This window comes from Thunnus maccoyii, chromosome 14 (assembly GCF_910596095.1).
Source record: "Thunnus maccoyii chromosome 14, fThuMac1.1, whole genome shotgun sequence".
In the NCBI taxonomy this organism is placed as follows: Eukaryota; Metazoa; Chordata; class Actinopteri; order Scombriformes; family Scombridae; genus Thunnus; species Thunnus maccoyii.
The window spans coordinates 3,634,503-3,662,494 of NC_056546.1; the positions used below are offsets into that span (position 1 = coordinate 3,634,503).

The following is a 27,992-nucleotide window of genomic DNA, read 5'->3' on the forward strand; positions in this document are numbered from 1 at the left end:
TTGGAGCAGTCAGCAGTGACGTCACTAATGAGACACACCTGGGAGAGATGTGACAGCGACGGTGGGAATGTTCAGGTGTGTCTTAATCGGTCTATGAAGGACGGATTTGATTATTTGTTTTTTGGAGCTCTGCCATTCTGTGTTGTGTTGATTTTGTTTTTTTTTTTCATCCGTGAAATAAAACCTGGAGCGCCGACATCAAGAAGAGAGAGGACTTTAAAGTCAGAAGAGGGAAGACGACCACCAACAAACAGGAAAATACGGATGACACAGAGTCAGTCCTGAAGCAACAGGTGAGTCAAAGCTGCATTTACAAATAACGGCATCCTCATGTTTCAGCAGCCCAACGTTATATTCTTCTTCTTTGTGTTTATTGTGCTCATACGCCACCTGCTGTCACCTACTGCGTCAGAGTCTAGACTCAGGACGTCGTGAGACTGCAAAAAAAGCTTAACATTACTAATCAGATAATTAAGGCTGCGATGATGAATTGATTAGTCAGACAGAAAATTGATGAGTAGCTATTTTAATAATCGAATAATCTTTTTTTTTTTAAAGTACAAATGGATGGTTTTCTTTCTCATACATCATAGTGAATTGAATATCTTTTGGTTTGGGACTAAACAAGAAATTTGAGTACGTCACCTTAAACTGTGGGAAAGTGTAATGAGCATTTTTCTCTACTGTCTGACATTTTATAGATAAAACGATTAATTGATTCTAATTGAAAAAATAATTTTCAGTTTATTCAATAATGAAAATAATCTTTAGTTGTAGCCTTAAAATCTTCACATTTGAGAAAATATAACTGGTGAATTTTTGGCATTTTTGCTTGAAAAATGACAAAAACTTTTAATTGATTATCCAAGTAATCGATTAGTCAACTAATCTTTGCAGCTCTGCTGATAAAACTCTTCTGATCTCCCTTCATGTCTTTTTAAATGCTTCTCACCATCTTGAACATTACCTTTTAATATCTCCCTCTCTGAGTTTTATTTATTACAGTGCATCACTACATCTTCAACATCTTCCACAATATTATTGTATTATATTGACAAAGATCTGGTCTCCTCACAGTTATGGCGTAGAATTAAGATCTGCATGCCGAGTCTAAGACATAAATATATCACCTCCTCTCTCCGAGTCTGACATCCTCTGACTGATTCACATGAACAGATTTCTGGATTTTGTAATAACGTCTCCCTTTGTGACCTCATATCTTTTACTATACAATATGTTAATCACAGCTGCTCTGAGTTGAGGTTCACTTGCTCCACGGCCATTTTTCTACTCTTGTTCATTTCCTTTAACACCCACATGTGCAGGGACGCAACAAACTGAACCTCTAAACTATCTTCAGTGCATGATATGTAGTCATTAGGTCTTAATGGCTAACAAATTCTTCTCCAACTGTTTGCATCAATGACAAACTCCTGAGAATGGCAGCTGACTTTGAGCAGAAAAACCAAAAATGATGCAGTTGTTTATGTATTGCAATAACCCAAAGTCACATAAAGCTGGTGTCAAAGCGTTTTTGCTTCTGATGTTGAACGGCAAACATTAAGACATTTTCATCATTACAGGACTCATTCATCAGAGATGACATGCTGGAGGCCACAGAGTGACATTATGCTCAAGCACGGCAAGTGAGCACTACTGCAGTAGGTGTTTTTGTCCACTAGATGGTGATGTAGCCTCACCCGAAAAAGACAAAATGACCCAAAGCATTTAGCAGAAACAGTAGCAAAGAGTTGGGATGATTTTTTTCCTACATCCAACATTTTACTTCAGTAAAAGTACATTAAAAAAAAACCAAAAAAAAACATTGCACTTGCATTGGTATCAAAATAAGTTAATCATTCTGAAAAATAGTCTCTTTCAGGGTGTTATTTTATTATTATGTAGCATAAAGTGGAGTTTTGGGATTTTTGGAGATACATAGTCAGTGTCTCATGTAATTAACTTAACTTAAGTGAGCATATTTAATATATGGGTAAATTTAATAGAAAAGCCTTGTACTGTAAATAAAAACACATATGCTGCTGCCTGCTCAGAGGTCAACAGTGATGATCTCTGTTTTACACACACACACACATACATAGAGAGAGAGGGAGAGAGAGAGAAGAGGTCTGAGAAACGTTCTCATGAGAAAGCTGATGTTTACCCTCCGGAAGCTATACAGCCTGCTCTGTCTGTGGCTTTCACTTAAACACACACACACACACACACACAGTGAAGGATGAAACGGCATCTCTGCCATCTGTCTGTGTGTGTTCCTCCACACAGGAAGTGCTCTCAAGGTCGCCGAGAGGTTAGAAAGGCAGACAGACACAAGGTCAAAAGGTTCCTCAGAGATCAGAAAATGTAGCCCGCCTGGTGTGAGGCGAATCTGATGAGGTTAATCTGCTCGAACATTAGTTTGGTACAGAGAGAACATGAAGAGGAAACAACAGCAGAATGATTTCAATTGTCTTTTACTTTCAATACATCTGAACATAAGGCAGAAAAGTAAGAAAGTCCAGCTTATCCCCATAGAAGCCATCAAACTGTTCTTCACTGATTTTTCATACTTAATCCTACATCAATCTCTGATCATATGCAGATGCGGAGATTAAGATTTGAGAAGCTTTTAGTTGATGGTTGTGAAAAATAAGATGAAACATAGAGGAAAAAAGAATAATAAAGGACATTCAGACCAAAACAGGATATATTAAAGGCAAAAGTAAACCTGCAAAGTCAGATAATAACTATTTACTATAATGTTTGAATCAATCATAGGTCTTTTCTCAATTATTTGATTGTTGTTTGGTCAATAAAATATCAAAATGCTCATTATAGTTTCCCACAACCCAGTGAGATGTATTCAGATGTCTTGTTTTATTCCACCAGCAGCCCAAAACCCAAAGATATTCAGGTTATTATCATAAATGAGAGAGAAAAACATCAAATCCTTATATTTGAGATGCTGGAACCAGCAAATGTTTGGCATTTTTGCTTGAAAAGTGACAATAACAATGAATGAATATTGAAAATGGCTTTAATTTTCTGTCGATCAGTGAAGCTGCAACCATCAAATGTTTGACATTTTTGCTAAAAAAAAAAAAAAAGACCAGAATGATTATTCAGTTTTCAAAATAGTTCCAAATCAATATTCTGTCAATCATTTAATCGTTGAATCGTTGCAGCTCTAGTCTTGATGGATGTCAACTCGTCCTATTTTCCAGCATCAATGTGTGTTAAACAGCAGTTTTATCAGATTTGCTCCCCATTCGCTCGGCTCATATTCACATATTCGGTTTTTACTTGTTTATCTGCTAAGAACACATTTTTGTGTTTTTAATATTTTGTTTTCTCTACATTTTTGTAACGGATAACTAAAGAGTTTGAGTTACATGTCAAATGTATTTGTTTATCCATAATAAACACTAGCACATGATATGAGAACATACAACATTCAAACTGCCTTATTTGGGATGCACCAGATGTGTAGAGTTCGAGATGTCAACTTATCAGAGATGAAATGGGATCAATAAGTCAAAATGTATTCTAATTGCATCTTACTGTACTTATAAATAAAAATGTCAACCACAACTCACTGCTAAAGTAGGGAGCAGAGAGTGATGGCAAGAGTCAAATTCAAACATATTTTCAGATAAATCTGAAATAATGAAAACTATAAATTAAAAAAGTAATAAAAATAAACCCTAAAGAGGATTAAACATACTAGAACAATGAAAAAGTTGTATTAGAAGAGGAGGAGTATTATGTTGTTGTTTGTGGGACACAAACGTTATGTAGAACTTCTACAGATTGCGATAGAAAAGTGACATAAATATGTATTACATTGTGCGTATCAAGTCTCGTCTTTATAGTTTGTAAACCAGAACTCAGACCATTGCTCTCCCGCGCTTATTCAGCGCTTGCATAACTGAGGAGCAGGAACAGAAAAAATAAACTTTTTGCCTCTGTGTCTGAACATCCTGACCAGTAATTGAATTATTTGGAAATAATTTGTATCGTATTTACTCTCTGTGAAGGATGTCCTATCCGCTCCTTATGTGTCTTTCTATTTATTGATAGTGGAAAAATCACTGACCTTCTCTCCACCTCGTCCCATCAAAAGGCTTATTTTTGTCTGTTTTCCTGATTAAAGTCAAACTGGGCTCAAAAGGGGTCAAGAAACAGGGAGTAATGATTGCATAAGCTCTTTGTCTTTCTGCTTCCCAGTTCAGAACAATTACTGAAAACACAATTCTGGGGCTGGAGTGGCTCGATTTGGCCAAGCATTGTATTTCTGACTGAATTCCCACCAAAAAACAAAGACCGAAAACATACACAAGACAATCGGTTTGTTAATACTTATGTGATGTAAGATACCATTGTGATGTTCTATAACAGCAGGGCCAGAGTAGCCTGGTTCTGATGTCGCCCACATCTCAGATTTTGTTGACTGACTCATAAACATCTGGTGATGTTCTTGTGAATTCCTGTTTCCTCGGGTTGGAGAAACAACCAAAGATGGAACATGCATGACTGTGAAATGTGTACAGGTATCCTTTAGGAGACATTCACATGGCGGTTTTATTCTTTATTTCCAGTTCTGTGCCAATACTGTAACGTCTGGAAGAACATTTAGATGGTTGACTGATGAGTTTAACACTTATTCCTACCAAGAGAAAAAGATTGTCGACTGAAAGTAACGTTGATGTCACATTCATATGCACTGGCTTTATAGAGACAGGAGCTAAAACAGTCTAGTTCAAACAGAGGCTGAACTGAGTTTTTGAACTGTAAATCATGCGAAGATATTCCAGTAGAGCCACACAATAAAAATATAGATTTGGAAATGTGCATGATATGTCTACTTTAAGCTTAAATGTCAACATGCAAGCCTGCATCTCTTGTAGTTTGTTTGTTTCTTGTCTAATTGTCAGAGGGATTGTATCTGAATTAATCAGTTACTTAATTCTTTTAAAGAATGGGGTAAGTTAAGTACCAGCAGAGACGTAACATTACTGAACGCAAGATGATATTAGTGCAACAGGTCAACCAGCTGAATCAACTTTTGAAAGATATTTTCAGATGTATAATTCCTGCATTAGACAGATTAGGACATTTTATATTGGGGTTGTTTACCATGTTCAACAAAAGAGTTGATATTAATGATCTGCTGCTGATGTGGTATTCACAATTATGTAAATGTTAAGTTACTAAAAGCTCAATGTTTCCATCCACTTTTCATCGTTACTATTTGGCTACATGAGTCTGTGACCGAACAGAGCATCCTTGTGAAGAGGTAGAAGAGGGGAAAAAGAGGAAGGGGCCCCAGATATTAGCCTTATTGAACCCCTGTTGTTGTGCTGCTTGGTTTCCAATCTTTTCTGTCACCTGGTAGAAATGACTGTATCCCCGTAGCAAGTTCTGCCTTCATGTGGGTTATAATGTTCAGCTTTTGTTGAAGCTGTTTTAGAGAGGTGTTAATTCAACTTTATGGTCATTTTGTGTCATACAGAGACATGTTTTAATATTTAGTCTTTTCTCACTGATATCAACAAGTCCTTCAGATTAAACGACCAAATACATCGTTGACCTTGTGACTCCAGAATGACACATAGACACACACAGATTGTTTTCTAATCCGGCGCCCCCTATCGGCAGTAATCAGCAGGAGAACATCATTTGTTTGTGCTTTCCAAAACCGTTACACATCAGTGTTAAAAATTATGTTTTATAATGTGAAAATGCTGTGGTTAAGGTCTGAGTTTGGGTTAAAATGATCACTTTGTTAAGGTTAGAGACACTTGTGGTGTGGGTTAAAGTTACAACTTAAAATTAGGCAACTTCCGTTGTCATGGCTACAGTAATAACCACAGGGTCAAGGTTAACAGATGATCATAGTTATGGTTTTTAAAAAACTGTCCCAGCTCGTGGTTGGAAATGGGAAATGAACAGCGGTCTCCTGTGGCAAAGTCCTCTGTTTGCTGTGAATAAGGAAATTTGCCAACTTATATATAAACATCATCTGAACTGCGCCACTGCTCTGGGTCATAATTACTATGGCTGTTAGATGGAATCTGTCACTCAAACATAACTGTAGGTCATTTTTGGGCGACTGACATTACAACCTTTTTGTGTCGTTTTTCCTTGGCTTTTTCTTTTGAATATCCTCTGGGCAGTATAACTGTGCTCAATACATTTCAATCTATCCACTACATTTTGACATTTCATGTGTGCCAGTGGAAAGTTGGCTTGTTGTAGCGCTACAGGAAAGGTCGGGGGTCACCAAAATCATTAGGATTTTTCTTCTGGGGATCATGTATATCTTCCTGTGGAACACAGTGTTGGACGGATGGTTGGAAAATAGTTCTTGTCTACTTTTAGCATCTCTGAGAGAAATATTTAATTCTGTGACAAGAAATCTCTGACTGCCATCTTGACCTTACACCCATCATGCCATACGCCCATTATACCAATCAGCTAAAAAAACAGCATACTGTATACTAAGAATATACAAAATATCTCCCTTTTTATCTCATATATTCAAATCCAAACATGAAGAGTCTCAGATTCTAACATGGGAAGTTGGATGTTTGTTTACAATGAGATTTGAGCTGCGTCGGGGGAGTCAGTCCCAGTTGGAGCATCTTAGTGTCTTGGGATTGGACCAGAACACAAACAAACTGTCCCTGGATCAGCGTATTGGACAAATGTCGCAAAACATGCAGAGATCCCAAAGGGCAGGCAGACATATGAGTGGACTGCAAGGCATAATGTTGGACAGAGAAGTGACTGGTTAGCTCACAGTGTGACACTGCAGAGTATTTTTTTTTTTCTGTTCTTGTCCTCAGCTGGCTGGATGGTATTTCTCAGTAGTCGCACAGCAGGGGTTTTATGGGTCGCATGGTGCAGAAATTAGCTTGCATGGCTTACTGCTTCATTGCTGAGATGTAGTTGCTTCTTGAGGCTTCCACTAACAGCATTTACAGTTGATGGGTAAACTGAGCGGGGCAGGAGTGTAACAGACTGACTAGAAAGACAACATCAAACTCACAACATCCTGGATCAAACTTTAGCCACGTGTGTCACTGCAGCAGCTAAACTAGAGATGCAATTTTCAAGCAATTTCTTTATTGGACATGTGAACAGTCAAAATAAAATACACAATTTTTTTTTTCAATGGCAGGAAGAGTTTTAAGAAGATAGCCTAAACATAAAATGGGTTACACCAATCTCTCCATAAATCACACCAGTCCTACTGGTTTTATTTGATATAATAAGCATAACTTAGCTACGCGATTGGCGCGAGTCGAACACTGCGTGTATACTGTCTACTGTAGTCCAGCTGCTGAAAACACCTACTCAGGTGGGATAGAGTGTGCATAAAAAAAGCTGTGAGTGGAAATGTAAGAAATTTGAAGAAATCTGAAATATTACAAAAAAGTTTTTAAGCTTGATTGAAGTAGAAAAGTTGGTTAGCATGAGTTAGCATGTGACTTACAGGTCACTCAAGCTTCCACTGAAGAGATGAAAACATCAGATCTGTGTGGAGCGACGAGGAGACTGTAACGTTCCGCAAATGGATACAAGAAACAAACAGAAATATCATATTTTCATCACATTTTCCACATGGTTTTCTCTTGTTTGAGCTTTGACCGCTGCTCTTTTAATGATATCATCTCATTGTATCCTCTTCTTCTGCAATCGTAATATTTGCATAACAGTAGTGGATGGAAATGGACATTGATTTGCATTTTCTTTTGCCAATTTGTTGGAAATTCAGTAAATATGTAGTGGAGAACGGGGTAAATAGAGCCAGTGGGTAAAATTAGCCACCCCCTTTATCTAGGTAACTATAAGCAAAAGTAATCATGTGATCACAAATTAAGAAAGTACAGTTCACATTACTCAATCCATCTTGCACTCAAGCACATGGAGAGAGTGGTTAGCAAAACAAAGCAAAAAAAAAAGATTTTTGTCATGCCAAGTGAATTCATCATGTTACTGAAGTTATCAGTCTTGCATTTTAATTAAAAAAGACAAGTTTTGGACATTATTACATGTTAATTTAAGTCAGTGTAAGCTACAAAACAAGGTCATAAACTTACCATAACTGTGGATCTGAGCCACTGTGTGAAACAGTTTTGTCTAAATGGAAGTTGTGGGGTAAAACGTGCCAGTGATGTTGGAGCAAGTTGAGCCAATGGTTCAATTTATCCCCCAAAATTATTTTCTGATATTCTAGAGACTAGAGACCCTGTTCATGTTAATGTTTGATCACTGTTACAAGTATTACAATGTTGATGAATAAATACCTAATTGTTGACTGATAAGTTTAAGGTGGCAAATTAAAGGAAAAGCTGACATGAAGTGTCTTAGTAAGGTGTTGGGCCACCAGAACAGCATCAATACACCTTGGCATTGATTCTACAAGTGTCAAATTCTTCTAGAGGGATGAACACCATTCATCCAAAAGGTATTCCCTCATTTGGTGTTTTGATGATGATGGTAGAGAGCGTTGTCTAACACGTTGGTCCAAAATCTCCCATAGGTGTTCAAATAGGTTGAGATCTGGTGACTGTGAAGGTCATAGCATATGATTCAGATCATTTTCATACTCATAAAACCATTCAGTGACCCCTCGTGCCCTGTGAATGGGGGCATTGTCATTGAAATGGAAACACATATACTTATGTTATTGTCTTAAGATTATGTTACACTGCCTTATGGTCAAAAGCTCATTGTAAGACTTTATGATCTCTGCTTCCCGTGTGAAAATGTTCCTAACAGTTACTATCAAGTGAGGTGTGGGAGTTAGTCACTGTAACTTAAGGCAGATAAAGGATTTGGCCTTTATTTCTTAATTCTCAGCAGAGACCGAAAGAAACTCCCTAGAGATATGGTGAATTAATTAAAAATAACTGTGGTGATGAATATGGGATGATTGTGATGCATGTGGCTGTATATGAAAGTACCAACACTGATTTAGCCTAGCAAACAGGGAGATCTGAACTTGCAAATATGTATTCTGGATATTGCAATAAAACTCTGAAAGACAACTTGCTCTCTGTGAATTCATCTTAAAATTCCACTACAGTCATCCTGGAAGAAACAACTCCCATCAAGGTAGAAATGTTTGATCACAGGATAAAGGTGATCACTCACAACAACTTTGTATTGATTTGCAGTGATCCTTCCCTCTAAGGGGACAAGTGGACCCAAACCATGCCAGCAAAATGCCCCCCAAAGCATATCAGAGCCACCAGATCCCCTCACTGTAGGGGTCAAGCATTCAGACCTGGACCAGTTTTCCCTTTAATTTGTCACCTTTTTTAAATTGATGGCATTAATTAAGTTCAAAATGATCTCAAATTTGTTTGATTTTGTGTAATTTTTATATCAGTATTTAATGGTAGCACTATCTACCCCATCCCCATGCTCATTTTACCCCTACCTTGGAGTAAGTTGTGCCATTGGACTAACTTTTTTTGATGGCTCATTGTTCTAAAACTATAATAATTAGATAACTTGTTTTAATTTCCATGGGTACACAACAACCTGAGGTGTATATATAGAAACTATTATTTGAAACAAATACACTTTCATTTTGCAGTAAAATCATAAAATGTAAAAAAGTGGCTCATGTTACCCCGTTCTCCCCTACATGCTACATTTGGATGGAAAACTGACATGTGCAGACTGGTTACTTAGTCTGGGGAGTTAACTAGCTTGAGCCAGCTAACTAGCTAATATATCATTGATTAACAGATTATCAAAACTGATTAAAAGATCATTGATATCCCTAACCTGAGCCGTTACTATTGGTGTAAATACTTGCATTAAGAAATACAAAAATACATTAGATTTTCTCCATTCAGGACAACTTCTAAAAAAAAAAAAAACAAGTCCCTGCAACTGTTGTAACTGTGTTAGGACAAGCACAGTATAATGAGGTGCACTAATTAGACTAATTATGTAGAGTCTATGAGACAATGTGTCTTTGAATAGTGATTCTCATTAGTCAAATGTTGCTGCCAGTTTTACACAATGTTCCTGCATGCAGCCGAAACTGAAGTTTGTGTGTGTGTGTGTGGATGAAGAAGTTGTTGCCATTATGTTGGATGATTAATCATAGACTGATAATGTCCATATTATAAATTATGAGATTAAATTATAAGATGATGTCTTTAATTAAACCAACTGTACAAAGGATCAAGAGGTGCAATCTTGTGTAACACATTTTATCTACTGAGGAGTATGATGTTGCCTCATAATGTTTGCAATTCAGAGGTCGGCACACTAGACGCCTTGAAAACCTGAAACGAGAGGAAACCGGTCGGCCTGAGTCGCCGGTTCCTCCCATTTTACCTCCACCTCGTTTTCCTGACTCCCCACCTGAAGGAGACAAAAGGCTCTCAATCAGCTGGAACAAAGGGGCCTCTGGATGTGAGACGTGTGTGTGTGCGTGCTTGTTGTTGCTGTTTACCTGTTTCTATCAGAACTTCCCACGTGCATGTTTTTTTTTTCTGCTCAATAAGTTTGGGTTCCTGTCTTCCTGCAGAGGAAGGAAAAACGCACGCACACATAAACACACACACACACACACACAGTATTGTGTGTTTCTTGTTATGTATTTCTGTAATTTGGCTGACAAACAGCTTAGTCAGGGTTAATCACACACAGTGGCCCCACTGTATAAACCTGTTGACCTAAGGAGCCTCTGGTAATTGGTTGGCTCCTGAAAGGAGGTGAGGTTCAGGTGTACAATCCTCTCCTGACCAGCAGCAGCACACTGAACATTTGTGTTTGATAGTTGTTCAAATGTGTCGAAAGTGTTGAAAGGATACAGCTCTTATGCTCATTGTGTTACCACTTCCACAAGATTCTACATAAACATAAACGTTTCCAAATAATTTTCCAGCTTAGTGCTTTTATATTATAACTGTCCATAAATATCACAATCTCAAATGGAGCAGTCTGCATGCTGGAATTGATATATATACATGTTGTTACTTTGGTATAGCAGTACATCAGAGCCTTGAAACACCAGTCCAGCCATCATTCGTCTTTGTAACCATCATCCTTAGTTCTTAAGTGGTTTTTCCTCTCCTACTTACGCATGCAAAAAACCACAGGCTGACACAAAGCAAAACAAACCAAGAGTTTACAGTATCATATTCTCCATTCTCACTCTTCAACATACTTCAACACGACTGACGACTTGTTTCCCCTCCTCAGGTTCAGATTATATTTTCATGCAGGCAGTCAGCCGCCCCTCAGCTGTAGTTTCAGCTACTTTTAACTGAAGTTACTCAGAAATTTGATCAGTCGGCTGTATGTGTGTGCTGTTTTAGGGGGTTTTTTTTTATGTGCGTATGTGTTAGAGTGCTCAGTAGTGGCCTCCTGTAATGATGATGATTATCTACACCAACCTGAGATTTGGAAAAAAACCTAATAAAACACAAATGTCTCTGTTTTTGTTTACTTCTGTAGGTCACCTTCACATGAGGCCCAAAACCACCAATACCTGAGTGAGCAGACATGAGGTAAGGAGACACTAAGTCTGTCTGTCTGTCTTTCTGTGCCAGTTTCGGTTTATTTGTGCCTATCTGTTGGTCTGTCTGTCCAAGTCAAGCAGTGGATGTGCGTCACAATCTGAAACAAAAGCATCAAGTGCAACAACAAAGGTGGAGTTAAAGCTTTGAAACATGTTTTCCATGCAGAAGGGGAAACAGACCAGACTCCCATCAAAAAGGGTTTTAATAACTGGAAGTTTTAGAGTGAAGGAAAATGAACGTCTTGTTGACTTGAGACCTGCTTTACCTTTTTAGTTTTAATGATTATTAAGTAGATGGACACCATCTTCTTTAAAGATCATTAATAGTGCCACAGAATAAGTTTCAGATCTTTCTAAATGATCATTTAATACATTTATTTTGAAATCCATAAACATCTATCGGATGAAGTTGAAAAAGAATAAACCTCCTGACAGAAATTTTGTGCCCTGGTATATAGAAGAAATGTGCTGGTATCAGATGTTCATGCTATGATTCATGCATGAAATTTTTGGTATCTTAAAAAATATGATGGTAAATGGTATTATCATGATAATCATCAAACTTTCCTGAAGTACTGAAGTGACTGGAGGTTTTCCAGGAATTATACATTATTTAATACATTTATTTTGAAAAATTTGTGCCCTGGTATATAGAAGAAATGTGCCGGTATCAGATGTTCATGCTATGATTCACACATGAAAATTTGGTATCTTTAAAAAATATCATGATAATCATCAACAGTGACTGAAGATTTTCCAGGAAAGCCACTAATTGATTTATTTCCTCCATCACAACTCATTAACCATTGCTAAAAATTTAAATCAGAACATAAAACATCATACAAACTGCATACAGTCACAATAAACCACACATGGAGCCAGTGAGGGAGGGTAAGATCAGTATGCTTTAATAATAAGATATCAGTGCAGAAACACAAACTTCTTATCGGGTTAAATTCCCCATATAGTAATAACAATGATAACAATATGATAATAATAAGATCATTATGAATTTTTAGCATATAAAATGCGTAATCAGCTAATATAACTGTACGTTATGACATTGACAAAAAAAAAAACAGAGTACAAGTAGCTGAACATGGATCCCATAAGGAAAAAAAAAACATAAACCCTGTCAAGACACGAGACAAAAAGCTGATACTCTCTTTAAAAGAGGAAGTGCAATGAATGAGTGGATTAACTCCTGAAACTTTTTTTTTTTTTTTTTGTCGCTTTCGTTTTTTTGGGGGGAAACCCTTCAAGCAGCACAGTATGTTAAGCTCTAGGACTGGTGATCAGCCTTCTAGGGTTCAAATGGAGAGTTGAAGCCCTGCCGGGGGGGGGTAGCATCTGTTCCACTAGCTTCGCATAGATTTTTTTTCTCAGAAATTGTTGTGTTTTATTCTGTCTTTTTTGAAGAACTGATAACTCATCTTGTGGTTTTCTGTCCATAACACAGGATAGAAAACGTTCTTTTCTTATTTTCTTAATTTTAGCAAAGATAAAACAATGTTGATATTCAAAAAACAATTAGATTATCTGAGCTGTAGTTCTTGAACGCTAACAAACTTATTGGGTTTTTTTTTTACCAACACCAGTGAAAGTGTTAAAATCTTATTTTAAACTATTGTACAGCCGAGGCTAGTGGAACATTTGCTAGCTTAAAGACAAGCGGCAGGGCTCCTCCTCCTAGATTTTTATTTTTTAAATCGACTTCCATCCAGCCAACTCTTTCCACGTACATTAACACAATTTACAATAGCTCAAATCTAAAAAGTCCATCTGAAATCCTTTTCTTCTTCTTCCGTGTGCATGTTTCAGGACATTTAATGTAATTTTTAAAAGCCTTTTTTTTTGTCTCTGAAAATAAGTTTAGTTCTAGATTTTTCAGGGATTTTTTTTCTATTTTACATCATAAATATGTCATGAAAATAATTTACATTCTGTAAAGTGCTTCTCTGGAAACCCAATGTAAACAATTTTTTGGTTTCTGTGATTGATCAGAGTACAGGATAAATAAGGTTTTTTCTTACTACACTTAATCTAACAGAGATAACTCCATCTGAAGGCTTTTTTTTCTTTTGAACAATGAGGAACTTCCTATCTGAGTAAGTGATTGCTGACATATCGGGAGAGAATTAAAAAAAAATACCCGGGTTTTCAATCTTTGTAAAGGAAAGTGAAGGAAGAGGGAGGGGGGGAGTGAGAGGAGGAACAGACGAGTGATCTGTGGAGGAGGAGGAGTAGAGAGAGATATGCATCAGTGGGCAGGCTGAGCAGGATGTATCTCTCTTCACGTGTCACTCAACTCGACATCACTTTTCTCTTTTCAAATCAAATCGGACTGTTTCTCCGCTCTCAACCCCTCTCAGGATAACGTTCATCTCCAATCCTATTAAGCACCATGAGGCATAATTATATTGCAAAATTTGTTCAAAATTGTTTTTTTTACAACCCGGATTTCTTCTTCATAGATTTTAGATTTCGATTATCTGTGTGTTCAGACAATTTAATGCAACAACAGAATTGTTTAAAACCTTTTCTAAGCATCTAAATAATCGTGTTAGTTGCTCTAATCGACTACATAGTAAAGCTGTGACGTTCCTGTACTTCAGCAATTATGCTAGTGTTTAAAGTGTAATTAACTTTTTAGAATGGATTTTCACTCTGGGTTTCAACAAATTGAATAGCTTTCAGTGGTCAAATCAAACAATTAAAGGAAGTTATCTGCGCTTTGTTTAAATTAAACTGCAGAGCCGTCGACGCAATGTTACTCACAACAGGCAAATTCTGTTTCACTTGCAGAGTGACGGTAAATGCCTTGTGTCGGACACTACTGTTCACTCTGACACGTGAATTCCCTCCCCAGGAGCACTTCTTCAGTCCAGTCAAATCTTTTTTTTTTTTTTTTCCAACTAAACGTAAAAACCCACAAACCAAGCAGCTTCATCAACAAACAAACTGTCAGGTTGTTGGATGAGCTGGAGAATCCGTTTCCTTTTTAAAAGCCTTAAAAAAAACCTTGCAAAATTTTGACTCGTCATCACCAGGGGGGTGGGGGGGTTTCTAAAATGGGCTCTAATGGGAATCTACTTGAATCTAACAGGCTTTTTTACTGCATATTCCTTCACTAAACTGCAGTTCTATTGGGATCTAAATGAATGTATCAGAGGAGGCTATGAAGGAGCTGAGGACTTATGGTAAATATTATCCCAACTGTGACATTGTATCTCTATTTTTTTGGGGGGGTATTTTCCAATTACTGCAAAAAAAAACCAACTAGAATTGCTACATTGGCAAAGCTTTTGTGTTTTCACATTAATTTCTGTCTCTGTCTGTTTAACTAAAAACATCATTAAGAGACAGTTTTTAAAATGTCACGTTAGGACTGAATTCACTAAAAGCCCCTACAATTGAAGGAAGTCATCTACAGGTTGCAGGGAACAAACTGTGCACTTGAAGGGCGAACTTCGTATGTGTTGAGACACCCATTACGTCATGATAAGGCACATTATATGGATTAAAATAAACTTTAAAGAAAATCTCAGCATAACATAAAACAGATAACATCAAAATACAGTGTTAGTGGATCCAAGAGATGTAATAAAAGTTCTTAAAATGACAAATACATGGTCTATGAAGCACCATTGCTTTATATATGCAACTGGAAAACAATGTGATTAATTATATGGCAACTTCACCTCCTTTTACAATGTTCAAAATGCTACATATCTGAAAAGTGAAACTTAGAAAACTGATATTCATCTTTCATCTGAACTTTTTTTCTTGTTAATTTTTTAAAAATTTTTTTGTTGTTTTTGTTTTTTTCTTCTTAAAGCGAGAACAAAAACAGTACTGGCCAGCCAACAGATTCAATATATTTTAGGATAAAACTCTGCAGAAAAAAAAAAAAAAAAAAGAACAAAAATGCCACAAACACAGAAACAGCACGAGAGGAAACAGCACTGCGAGGGATCTGATCCATCTGCATCTACAGGGGTAGATAAGGACAAAAGTACCAGGACACATAAACACTAAAAACACTATCTTCAACATTAGTTCTGTCTTTAAATACGTAACGTATATGTGTACAAAGCTCTACAGTTCATACTCAAAAGTGGTCACCACACAAAGAACAATTACCTCAAAAAATAGAGTGAGATTAAGAAAAAAATACTTTGAGAGTACAGCAAAGGAGAGAACAGAAAAAATAAAAGGTGAGAATGTGATTCCATTTAACCTAAACTACTGACATAATTTGGGTGAAATTTACATTTTCTATTCTGAAAATTAAAATTCTGACCCTACAACTAATGATATTCTGTATCAAAGCTTTCTGATAGTGGCAGCCGCTCTGTATTGTGAATTGTAAGAAAAAACTGGCCTTGTCCTAATCATAAAGAAGTCACTATACAGAATGCTGTACTGCGCTGTACAAGGCTGCTGCTGCTGCTATGTACATATGTATAGTCTGAATAAGTAAGTCAGTTTCTGCTGTCATCTGACCTTATACAGTCTGGTTTATGCAGTGGTGTGCACAGGAGGTGCCCTTCTTGATCTAAAAAGCTGAAATGGCCTTTTTTTCTTAAGGGGACACTTTAAAGCTTAATTTTTACCCTAATATCACACACCAAAGGGTCACTTGAGGTAACTTGAACTGCTCAAATTACCTCTTTTCTTTTTTTTATTTGGCTCTATTGAGCCCAAATACACCTCAATGACACCCTAATTGGCCCAGTTGTCCTTCTGGATGGCTCGAGTGCCCTTCTGATCCCTCCTAGTGCCCTTCTGGTCACCCCTAGTGTCCCTGTGATTGGCTTAAAAACACTTCACCCCCTTCTATACTCCAGTTAGCATACCAGTGGCTCTGCGAGTTGTAGCCCCGTTACTACAAATCTCACATACTTTACATTACAACTAACAATTCTGCAAAATGTGTCAGAAATTTGATTGTAACCTACCAAATAGACAGAAATTGGTAAGATCCATTATACTGCAGAAAAAATACATTCAGATTTCTAAAACAAATTGGATGTTTGTTATATATAGAACAGGTAAGCTAAGCCACCCCACTTTTGCATGTATAGCTGCTTTCCGGTGTTACCATTTTATGATGTGCAGAGTTATACTGTGTTTTCAATCATGCAACTTTGATTACACAACTCAAGCAAGTTTAGAGAGTCTTCTAATTCATTTTCAAGGCAGTGGATGCATGGAATTTCGGGGAAAAGCATCTAAAACTGGTCAAAATGTAAATTAAACACCATCTGTAGTGAAAGAGCTAAGACATGCAAACACACTGGTATGATCCTTTTAACTTGACCTTAGGGCAACAATGAAACCTAAAAAATTCTAATTGGGTGCACGCCACTGTTTTTTCAGGTTATCTGTATTGCATGAAGTGTGTATTTAATCACATGAACACATACAGTGTGTGTAGAAGTCAGACTCCTTGTACAAGCTATCAGTTTGGTAAATAAAGCTACTTTTGATGCTTACTATACTAAGCTTTAGCTCAACAAAATAATAGCACAAGAAGAAAAAAAAAAAAAACCCTGTAGTCACACGAGCCATTCACTTGACTTGAGAGGCGAGTGTGAGAGAACCACGTATAGATAAAATCAAAGACAGGTTTTATAGAGAAGAAAATCAAAACTTAACAATATCAGGCTTACAGTAGAGTACATGTATTGCAATATATGTTTACTAGTGTGTCCGTGTGAGACACAAAATAGAAGAAACTGGTAGGTAGAGTAAGAACATAAAAAAAAATAAATGAGGAAGAAGAAACAAGGTGGTATTGATATGGTAAAGTGTCCCATCGATTTGGATTAAATAACGTGGGGATGATTTGATAAAAGCTAAAATGTCTCCATTCAACAGAAAATAGACTAATTATAATATCAATATAATGCATATGTCATTAAAGTTGACCCAGACCGTTCTAATGCTACTGTGAACCAGTTTCTGCGAAGAAGCAGACTCCTCCTGAATGAACAAAACTGCACTAACAGGTTATTTAAACACAACAGTTATAATGACTCAGGTGGGAGGATCCAGGCAAGAAGAGGCAGATTTATAACTGTCTGTGTCGTTGGGTATCACTCACATTTTACCTATTATAACTCTGCTTATTGATTCCAACTCTTATCAAATCCTTGTCCTGTTTCATTTTAAGTGTTTAAGTGAAATTTTAAGGTTTCTAAGATGATTATATGGGTTTTTTTGCTTTACTCCTGATAATTAATAGATAGTTTTATCCCTTGTGGATAGAACCAATGAGCAGGGTTCATTAACACTGCTTCATTTTAAGGAACCACAAGCGAAAAAAGGTTGGGAACCTATATAAGAGGTTATAAAAAGAAAACGTTTGGCCCCACTTCTGAGTGCTTGTTCTAGTCTGGCAAAAATAAAAAAAGCACAGTGACTGACAAGTGATCTTTGGGAATCAATAAGCAGAATCAGAGGGCATGTTTCTTGGTTCTATTTTATGTATAAATGTTCCACATATAGAACCGGTTGTCGATACCCAACTCTAGACTTGAAGCTTGGAGTTTGAACTGGCATTAGAGGAGAGGGCTGGGTCTAATTGCTGGTCAGTTACACTAAGTGAAAGAACAGTGTCTCTGTTAGTGTGTAGGTAGTATAATATCCTCACCTCTGAACTACATGAGTTAGCTGATAAGAACTGCGCTGCATAGAGTCCATATCTGGATAAGAGTTTAAATCCTGTGCCTCTACAGTATGTCGCTCAGCCATAGATTCCCACCAGGCTAAGTCAAAGCAGGAAACAGAGCAGGGTAGGCGGGAGTATGGCTGTAGATGTTTGGGCAGAGCTGAGCTTTAAGGCAGGTTGTGTGTTTGAATCCCATGCCACTAATACCCATTTTATACCAAAGACGTGTTCTGAGCACAGAACTGATAGTGAGGGTAACAGGGTTACTTTAGGGTAACTCTGCAGCTCGGGAGAGAAAAAGGGGTACAAGTGGCTTGACCCTGATATCTCGGCTTGTTTAGGTACAGAACTACAAAGGGGTTGGCTAAATAAGGCAGGATGTGGTTATGAATACCATTCCCTATAGGTAGCTTAGCCTCAGGTCTTTCAGAAAGCCCAGAGGTATAAAAGTAAAGATAAAGGCCTAGGTCAAGGCTTGTAGGTGGAGGTTGAGGGCTGGGAGTTAGTCCGGGTCTATGGTGAGGTTGAATCTGGGGCTCTAGGAAGCCTGGTCCAGGGCTCTCAGCAGGTCACAGCCCTGGAGGAGGTGCAGGTTACCCTGCAGCGGCACGTTGACCTCACAGTCATAACGGGTCAACTCCGGCAGACAGGAGGACTCGAATGAAGGGCCCAGCAAACGACTAGCTATACCTGGAAGACCACACAAAGAGAAATACAATCAGTAAAAAAAATGTGTACGTAACAATCTCCATCCTATAAAGTTATTTCTGTCTTTAAGTGAGAACTAAAAACATTTTTTTTCTTCAAACAAGTGCCAGATAAATAAGGAGATTTTGACCCCTTTCCCATTAGAAATCAACTTGTTTCAAGAAATTTCTAGAAATTGGAAAGTAAAGAACTTCAAAGAACTTGAAACAAGTTTGCATTGGAAACTGCCATGAAATATCTTACTGCACTGGCAGATGTGTTCCCTTCTTTAAAGAAATCAAGACTTAAGGAGAATTTTCTGCAGTGTTTTTACTACATAAATCTGAAAACAGAACAGTTCTTGTGCTACAGTTATTTTATCTTAATTAAGTTAAAGACCGTTAGACAGTTAAACACTCAAATGTAAACATGAAAGTCAGTTCAGCTCACCCCCGGTGTGGTTATAAGGCATCGTGCTATAGTCTGTGTAGTTGCAGCTCTTTTGGGGAAAGGTTTTCTCATTCATACCACCTAACCCGTTTCCTGGATACTGAGACTTCCTGTGTTGTTGCAGAGAGCTGAGACACAGAGACATGCTGCCTCCTGGCATCATCCTCCCCATCCCTGACTCTGAGAAAGGAGAGCAAGAACGGTTACAGGTACAGTTGTCTGGTGAGAGAGAGAGAGAGAGATGATATTGTTTAAATAAATTGTCAAACTGAGGAGCTCATTACCTGTCAGTGATCCTGTGCTGAGGGAGCGATCCATGACGGCACAACTGTCGCCCCTCATCCTCTTCCACATGATTTCTGAGCCTCTCTCACCCTGATAATCACAATGACACGTTTGGTGCTCGTCCACAAGAAACACCCACAATTTCAAGGCTGCTTCATTAAAGTAAATATAAATAAAACGCCTATGTTAATGTGGTTACATGATTAAAGACCAAGACTGGTCTGGGGAAGTTTTAAATCATGTAATCACAATAGTAAAGCCTTGTAATTTTCTGTACTTAAATTATATCTATGTGCTTTAAACTCTCGGGTGATCAGTATTCAGTCTGCTCATGCATCCACAGCTCCTGCTTTACTTCCATCACTGTCAGATCCAAGCAGCAACTTCTTCCATGATTTTTCATTAATTAGCTGCTTATTATAAAACAAAATAAATATAAAGACAATTCTAGTCTTGAATCTGTCACTACTGGACTGTTACTCTGGATAATTTGCTCTATTTTTAATACTGTAATGATTCTCAGGAATATTGTAAGTATGAAACTTTCTTTTTTGAAAGGTGAACATGTTGTTCATGTTGGTAAATGTAATGTTTGTCAGAGAAACTCACCACAGACATCTGGGTGAAGGAGCGCTTGATGCTGTTGCCCACGGCCACTCTGGCTGGACTCATGTCTCTGTACGCTTGTACAAAATTGTCAATGGATCTGCACACACACACACAAGCAAACATTAATAAATTAGTTTGTTCATTGGTAGGATGGATAAACTTTATTTATAACTACTTGTTCAAACTTTATTCTTTTATACTTCCTCTGAAGTTTGCATTGTAACTTTCATTCATACAGTAGTTATGTACTCATTGGTACATTTATACTGTAAATTTCTGAGAAGCTTCCATTTGTTGTAAAGGTATTAAAAACATTGGAAAACCTGTCTCTAGTGCATTATTATTGTTTCTGTCTTGGTTTACATCACCTCTGTTTCTGCATGACATGTGGCATGTTCTGTTGGCAGGAGGGACGCTCCTCTCCTGAGAAAGTGTCCATCAGGTAGCTCTTGGTGGCTCTTGGTTGTTGTTGGTAGGTTAACAGAGGGTCTGGAGGCCACTGCAGATTCTGTCTGCCACCCATAGAGGACAGAGGGGTTCTGGCCGGGGTCTGGTACGGGGGATTCTGCATGCGCCCCATCATGAAAGACCCCGCCTTGGTTTCCAGGGCTCCCTGGCCGGAGCCTCTCTTCTCTCCTGCAGCCCAGGATGCAGATGGCTGGGGCTGGTAGTGGCCTTGAGGCTGGGGAGGAGAGGACAGGGGCTGGAAGAGACTGGCGATGTTACTGAAGCTCTCCTGGTTGGCCTGGTGTGTTTTGTGAAGGCTGCTGTTGCTCCCCATGGATCCCGTTGGACCCAGATCCAGAGGCTCTGACTCTGTGATGATGGGATTCAGCTGGAAGTCCTCTCCGTCCATCGGGATGTAAGGAGCCAAAGTGTCCAGGTCCAAATCACTCAAGTCCCTCTGAGAAAACAACATGGGTTTATTAATAATTACATATATATATTTAACTTTCTGGTCACTTAAGTAGCTGTTACAGGTTTGTAACTTCTTAGATTCTTCAGTCCATCTGTAGAAGACATGGTTATTTTAAGGTTAGGCTTCTGGAGAACCTACAGTTAAAAATATATAAAATATCAAGCTTAGTTTAGAGAAATGTGTATACAATTTGAATTATTGCCATTTTATGTACAGTAATAAAGAAGGAGTGTGCTGTGTTTCATATATAACCAAAGAATACTCCCATTTTTAGTTGGGTTGAGAGGAAATGATAAAATAAATAAAAATTGAGTTTAGTGCCCATGTGGGATTTGTTTTTGTCTGTTCAGTAAAACTTGCAGATTTTAAAAAGGAAAACTTTTTTTTTCCCAGGAAAAGCTCTGTTGTGTATCTTGTAAGTTATTTATTACTACTAAGTGTGTACAGAGCTGTAGTAATAGTTTGTATAATCTATTGCTTGTGAAGTTGTAGAAATACTAAGAAAATGAACAGGAAAGCCAAGTTTTTTGATCAAAAGGGGGCCTCCTCATGAGTCTAATTAATGGGCTGATCCTGCTGCAAATAGATATAAAGCTTTAAGACATGAGAATATTCATTGGATGAGGAAAAACGCTGGTGGAATATTGCTTTTTTTTGTTTGTTTTAAAGTACCACCTGTACACACCTCAGTGTCTGCAGGGCTGTCGTCGCCCTCTGTGTCCAGAGCGAACAGCTTCTCAGTCAGCTCCACCTTCAGGTCACTCTCCACTGAGCTGTAGTAATCACCTGGGCTGCTGGGCTGCAGGGATGGATGGAGAGGTGGGAGGGAGAGAGGAAGTGTGAATAATGAATGTGGGGGCGAGACAAGATGACATGGACAGAGAAAAATGGACAACATGTAAGAAAAAGACAACAAAAACAAAGAGCGAGAGATGAGTTTTGACAAAGGCACCATTCACTGCTAAGAGAGCCTGTTCCTGCCAAATATCCACCCTCGCTATTCTCACACACACACACACACACTGCCCACTGTTGGTGACCTTTAACCCCCCAGGCCTCAATGAACACAGAAAGAACAAACTATGACACAACTATAACAGTCACTTGCTCATTAACTAATTACATCTTTCAATTTTTAAACAATCGGCCTGTTCTCGTCCTCACCGTGGAGCAGCTGCTCAGGCTCGGAGTGGCGCTGCCCGGTGGCGGTTTCTGCTGTACGGTGAACGTGGCGGCCATGTTTGCCATGTCCCCTGGAACTGGAGCCGGGGTTTGGCCTGATGCCGGAGGGGCAGGCTTGTGGCTTTCGCTGGCCCAGGCCGGAGGTCCCGGAGGGGGCATGGTGGCAGCAGAAACTTGGTTGTATCCTGCTGGCTGCTGGGACTCATCGAAATGAGGGCGACCTGCGGGAAAGATTCACAAATTAGACATGATGATTTACACACAAACTCTTTTTTTTGCTCTTTTGCTAATTTTAAACCTTTGTTTAAGGCGATGATGCACTCCAAAGTGTCCCAGTATTGAAAGGATTCATCAGGACACGTCAACGTACATTATCTCTCATTTTAAGACTCCCAAAAATACACTTAAGATGTCAGAAGCCAGTGCAGACCGAAGTCGAGGGTGATGATTGTGTCTCCGGGTGTCGGAGCCAGCTGGGCGAGGTCCTCCGGTTCCTCTTTGAGTTTGGTGAAGAGGGTCTCTCCCGGGTCTCCGGTCACACCTGCTCCTCCAGCGGTGAAGAAGCTGCTCATGTGGTGCGGCTTGAAGAGGGACTCCGTCTGCTCCAAGGACAAAATCATCGACTTCTCTTCGATGTCGCTGCAGGATTGGAGAAGGAGAGGCAGAGTTTGGGTTTTGTGTGTTTGTTGTTTTGTTTTCATCCATCTTTTCTCCTGCTAGTAGCTGTAGATGTACTCACTGGGACTGCTGTGCTTACCTGAGGACATAGTTTATGCACACGATGCACTGGGGCTGAGAGTTGCGGCTGTTATAAATAACAGTTCCCTGGGTTTCTACCCAGACGAAGCCTCCGTTCTTAGCCAGCATGCGATACTGACCGCTCACCGCCTGACCCTTGGTACACACTGTAGAGAGAGACGGACAGACGGAGGAAAGAGCTGTCAGCGTGTTGTGTTACTGTAGGTGACACCGAGGTGACTGAAGTTTAAAATGAGCCTCCTGTCCATGATTACACTCAGGTTATCATAGGTGCAAGCTCAGACATCAGAGACATTTGCTTTTATGGTTTACACATGATCCAATGTAAAAGTTGTCAAGTAGCAGCAGGAATTCTCTCATGATGCATCTAGAGCTGCAACGATTAGTTGATTAATCAATGACTCTATCAACAGAAAATCAGCAACTAGTTTGATTATTGAACAATTATTTCAGTCAATTTTTTTCAGGTTCTCAAATATGAGGATTTTAAGCTTGTGGGTTTGGACTGTTGATCAGATAAAATCAGAAATTAGAACAAGCATTTTTCATTATTTTTGGACATTTTAAAGACAAAATGATTAATTGATTGATAGAGAAAATAATCAGCACGTGAATTGACAATGAAAATAATCGTTAGCAGCTACAGATGCATCAGTAAATGTGATTTGAAATAAAGAAGACAGGATTGGATGTAGAGTTGGGACGTTACTCTTCCGTCTCTCTTTACCGTGTTTTCAAATTGTTACTGTTGGGTAAAAAATGTCGTAATTTCAAGTCAGTTGAAGAATGCATGTTTCTCAACAGGTGGAGATCATTTTACAACCCACTTAGTCTCATGAAACCATCTTCAAAACACCTTTAAATAATGTCAATCGTATCGTCAATCAGCTGAAACAAAAACTCAAGATCTACAGCTCCTGTTAGGTTTGGATAACATGTTCATATTCAAACCCTTCATCATTAGATAATATACATAATTTTGCACCACACATGTATATTAATTTTACATTATTTGTTTATGGAGAAAAAACATGCATGATATATATTATAGTACGATCCTACAGGAGAACATGGCAGCCATCATGAGTTTAAGGAATTTTATTGAGTGTGAAAAATGATAATTTTAAAAAAAGGTGATTTTTGAATTTCTGAATAAATTTGGATCAAGTTTGAAAACCCCTCATGTACAGAAATGTTTTTTTGGCTCTTACATTGAGAAAGTTTTTGTGTATTCTGAGTCATTTTAGGAGAAGTTATAAGAAAAAGATCTTTTGGGTGTTTTTACAGCTCTCGAGTGCAAACATTTGTGACCCGAGGGTTAATCAGTGACTAATGGAAGTTGTGTTTATTTAAATGCAAAAAACTAAATTATTTTTGGGTAAAATTATGAGATGCTGACATTTTATTGTCTCGTACAGTAATAGAAACCAATTAATCTTCTCAGGAAGAAACTAACCCACACGAGAAAACACAAAGCACCATGCAGTAAGTATTTCAGCTCTTCTTTTTCATCCAGTTAATAACAGAGATACTATTTAGCTTTTAATCTTGCAACATATATAAAACAGACACTGCACTCAAAGCTCAGACCAGCTGCATTTCCTTGATTTTGTTTGTGTCTGATTTATATTTTTTTTTTGTAAAATTGAAGTTATTGGATCGATTCATTACATTTCCACATATTTACTTCAGTGTGAGGCTGTGGAATCCACCAAACATCGGTTAGCAGGAGAAAGTGGGATGTTTGACTTTGAGCTGAGGAGTGGATGTGCTGGCTACGGTCCAAAGTTCAGCACTGGCGTGGGAAAGAAGCAGGGCTGTGGTCAGAGAGTGCACATAAGGCCAGTGACTGTGTGTGTGTGTGTGTGTGTGTGTGTGTGTGGGTGTGTGGAGGAACCTCAGGGCAACATTACATGTAGCAGAGAACACTGTTAGCATGTGCTGATCGACAGGCTGGTCACATTGGCCGTGAGAGCGGGTCATCCGTGTGTGTGTGTGTGTGTGTGTGTGTGTGTGATACATAGAGAGGCGTAGAGAGCTGTTTTTATCTCAGCAGATTTCAGCCAACTAAAGACTGTAGACGCGCACGATGAAGACCAGAGGAAAAGAAGCGTATACACACACACACACACGACGAGCACAAAATCCACAGGAAACATAGACGCTGAAGATAAGATGATTCTCTTTCATCATAGTTTCTGAATCCTACGATACAGACACTCAAAATTTCCAAAAACTCCTGGAACAAAATGTTTCATAAAAAAAAAAAAAATGACTTAAAGTCCAAATCTGCAATATATGACTTCTTAAGATGACGAGTTGGTAACAAGCCAGTATCGCCTCTTAATCAATACATAATCAATAACTTTTGAGTGCTATACATTCATGCATGTTCCAGCCTGAATACGATCCAAAATATGCGAGTGGAGAACACGAACAATCTGTGGAACAACCTCGGCAACAAACGGACGGCCGTTTGTGGGCATATGCGAACATTATGATGTCATCACGAGGAGGAAGTGGAGGTAACTTTGGAAACAGAGCGTTCAGAGGATGGATGTATAATAAGAGCTGGATAGGGCGCCACCGCTCAGCCTTGCAGCTAATTTCTCCCAGTGGTCACTCGCGGTATTGCAGCGAAAAAGACCCAAAAAGGATTTTCCCCCATAGACCACCAGTGTAAGGACAGAACACCTCGAACTGCAAACAACGTCAATTATGACTCTTTCTGTTATGAACTTTTGATCCCATGGAGGTTTTATGTTTGTAAAACTTTCCTCGAGCCAAGAAAAGCGATTTAAAAATCTGTGACGTCATTACAACGTAATGGGGGAAACACTATGCGTAAACTACGTATGCGCCAGGCAAGCAGTTCCTATAGGACTGAATGGGTGCCATTTTTAGTCCGGTATCCAGCTTTTATGATACATCCATGGTTCAGAGCAGACTGAAGCTCTGGAGTTTGACTCACAGGGGACCATTTTACATACGTTCACTTCAGGTTTTGGAACTTTGACCATGTTTAACATTGACAACCAACATTATAACAGTATACAAATAACAGAAAATCACATAAAGGATGATATGTTCCCTTTAAAGTGCTGTATAGCTGTTTGATTTAAGATAAAGTGAAAGATACATTTCAGAAAATTTAGCTTATTTTGTGAAATGAAAATGTCAGAAGTTATATTGGCCTCAGTATTTTAAAAATGTATTTAAAATTGTACTTGATGTTTTTACAGTGTGCACACACACACACACACATACACAGAGCCAATATGTTGCGGGGGGGGGGGGGGGGGGGGCTTTAAAGGAACTAAATTACCACTTTCTGTGCTGTCACTGTTGTTCAGAGCTTCTAATGATATAGTACTGTCAGCGGAGAGAAAAGCCATGACACTTCAGAGCCTGGTTAACACACACAAACACAGTGTCATTAGAATGTAATAGAGGCCACCTGGTCCCCTGTCCACAGTGTTTGTGTTTGTGGCAGCAGATGTGCAAACCTCATCAGGCCATCAGTGGCTACGCTTAATTTAATAAAAGACATCTTAATACTGTGCCCCTGCTCTGCACACACACACACACACACACACACACACACACACACACACAGAGAGAGGAGAGACACATATGCAACATATACAGAGAGAAACACACACACACATAAACACATATACACTAATACATAAGCATTTTATGCTTTTATATCATGTAGACTTGATTATCGCAGTGCCCTTTTAACAGGTCTTCCTACCGCATCAATTAACAAGTTGCAACTAGGCTTTTAACCCCGAAAAAAGAAGAGAGACCACATCACCAACTTAGAATCGATTTTAAGGTCCTTTTATTGGTTTATAAAGCTATTTAACCAAACTTTAAATCCATATATTCCTGCATGAGCCCTTAGGCCGTACTCATGACAATACTGGAGATGCAACTTTTTCCATTTATGCCCCTAAACTCAGCAGTATCTTTTTAAATTAGTTTTTACTCAATGTATCCGTTTTTTAAACAGATTTTTAATTGTTTTTTTTTAATTTAATCATTTGCCATTTAAGTTTTTAGCCTGTTTTTTATTATTATTATTAATGGAATCTTTATTATTTTTATTCTGTTTTAGTTTTTTTCTCTTGATCCTTATGTTTTTTTTATGTGAAGCAATTACTTCCACTGTACGAAATGCACTATGTACATTTAGATTTTTGATTTTAAAAGATGTGATTTTTTTTTTTGATCGATTGATTGATTGACATTACAATAGGACATATGTTTGTAGACATTAAAAATGAAAAGGCAAAATGATATTCAGACTTGATGAATATTTTCTAAGGACTAACCTGCATTTTTTACTTTGAGAAAGTAAAAGAAAACAGATGTAGATGTAGAGGTTGCTGACATGTAGCCAGCAGCTAGCAACCATTAGCCATCCTGCATATCCAGGTTTATTAATTAGCTTGTTTCTGTTAATATTTAATGATACAGTTCACAATAATTAGCTTACAGGCATCTCTGAATGCATTTTTTGCCTCTTAATGACAGCATGTAACCACTGCGGATTCATGTTTATTTTATATCTCTGAGTGTGTGTGTGTGTGTGTGTGTGTTTTCTTACAGTTGTGGTGGCTCTTGGTGACGCTGTCCGAGTCCAAGGCGTGGTAAAAGTCGTAGACCGAACGACCCAGCAGATCCTCCGGAGTGTAACCCATCAACTCCGTTACCCTGCAAAAAACACACAAAGACTCACATTTTAAATGATACACAGGATTTTAACATTTATAATCTTCACTTTTTCTGTGAATCCCTTTTTTGTAAATCCTGCACTCTGTCCCGAAAAAAAGTGCACTTCAAAAAGGTCTCAGACACGATTT

The 27,992-nt window shown here is 38.3% G+C and overlaps 1 protein-coding gene and 1 long non-coding RNA gene across 6 annotated transcripts in view; one reads left to right on the forward strand and one right to left on the reverse strand.

Annotated features, from left to right (window-relative positions):
- Positions 1–11: 11 nt before the first annotated feature.
- LOC121911415 lies at positions 12–27,826 on the forward strand. 5 transcript variants are annotated; one of them, XR_006099852.1, is made up of 5 exons: positions 12–293; positions 11,491–11,543; positions 19,492–19,576; positions 24,566–24,606; positions 27,739–27,826. It is a non-coding gene; the product is annotated as an uncharacterized LOC121911415 (long non-coding RNA). The 5 variants fall into 5 exon arrangements; XR_006099849.1 differs by lacking the exon at positions 24,566–24,606 and adding an exon at positions 1,584–1,661 and having other exon boundaries at positions 27,739–27,820; XR_006099851.1 differs by lacking the exon at positions 24,566–24,606 and adding an exon at positions 1,584–1,646 and having other exon boundaries at positions 13–293; positions 27,739–27,820.
- The window catches only part of epas1b (endothelial PAS domain protein 1b), a 61,168-nt gene continuing 45,615 nt past the window's right edge, over positions 12,440–27,992 (reverse strand). Inside the window, exons 7-16 of the mRNA XM_042432854.1 lie at positions 27,737–27,843; positions 23,120–23,267; positions 22,793–23,001; positions 22,345–22,583; positions 21,866–21,979; positions 20,630–21,165; positions 20,262–20,358; positions 19,652–19,742; positions 19,368–19,547; positions 12,440–18,920 (exon numbers count right to left, since the gene is read on the reverse strand). Of these exons, the coding sequence (XP_042288788.1) occupies positions 18,769–18,920; positions 19,368–19,547; positions 19,652–19,742; positions 20,262–20,358; positions 20,630–21,165; positions 21,866–21,979; positions 22,345–22,583; positions 22,793–23,001; positions 23,120–23,267; positions 27,737–27,843 (1,873 nt within the window). The 3' untranslated portion in view covers positions 12,440–18,768. The remainder of the gene's footprint in view (positions 18,921–19,367; positions 19,548–19,651; positions 19,743–20,261; positions 20,359–20,629; positions 21,166–21,865; positions 21,980–22,344; positions 22,584–22,792; positions 23,002–23,119; positions 23,268–27,736; positions 27,844–27,992) is intronic.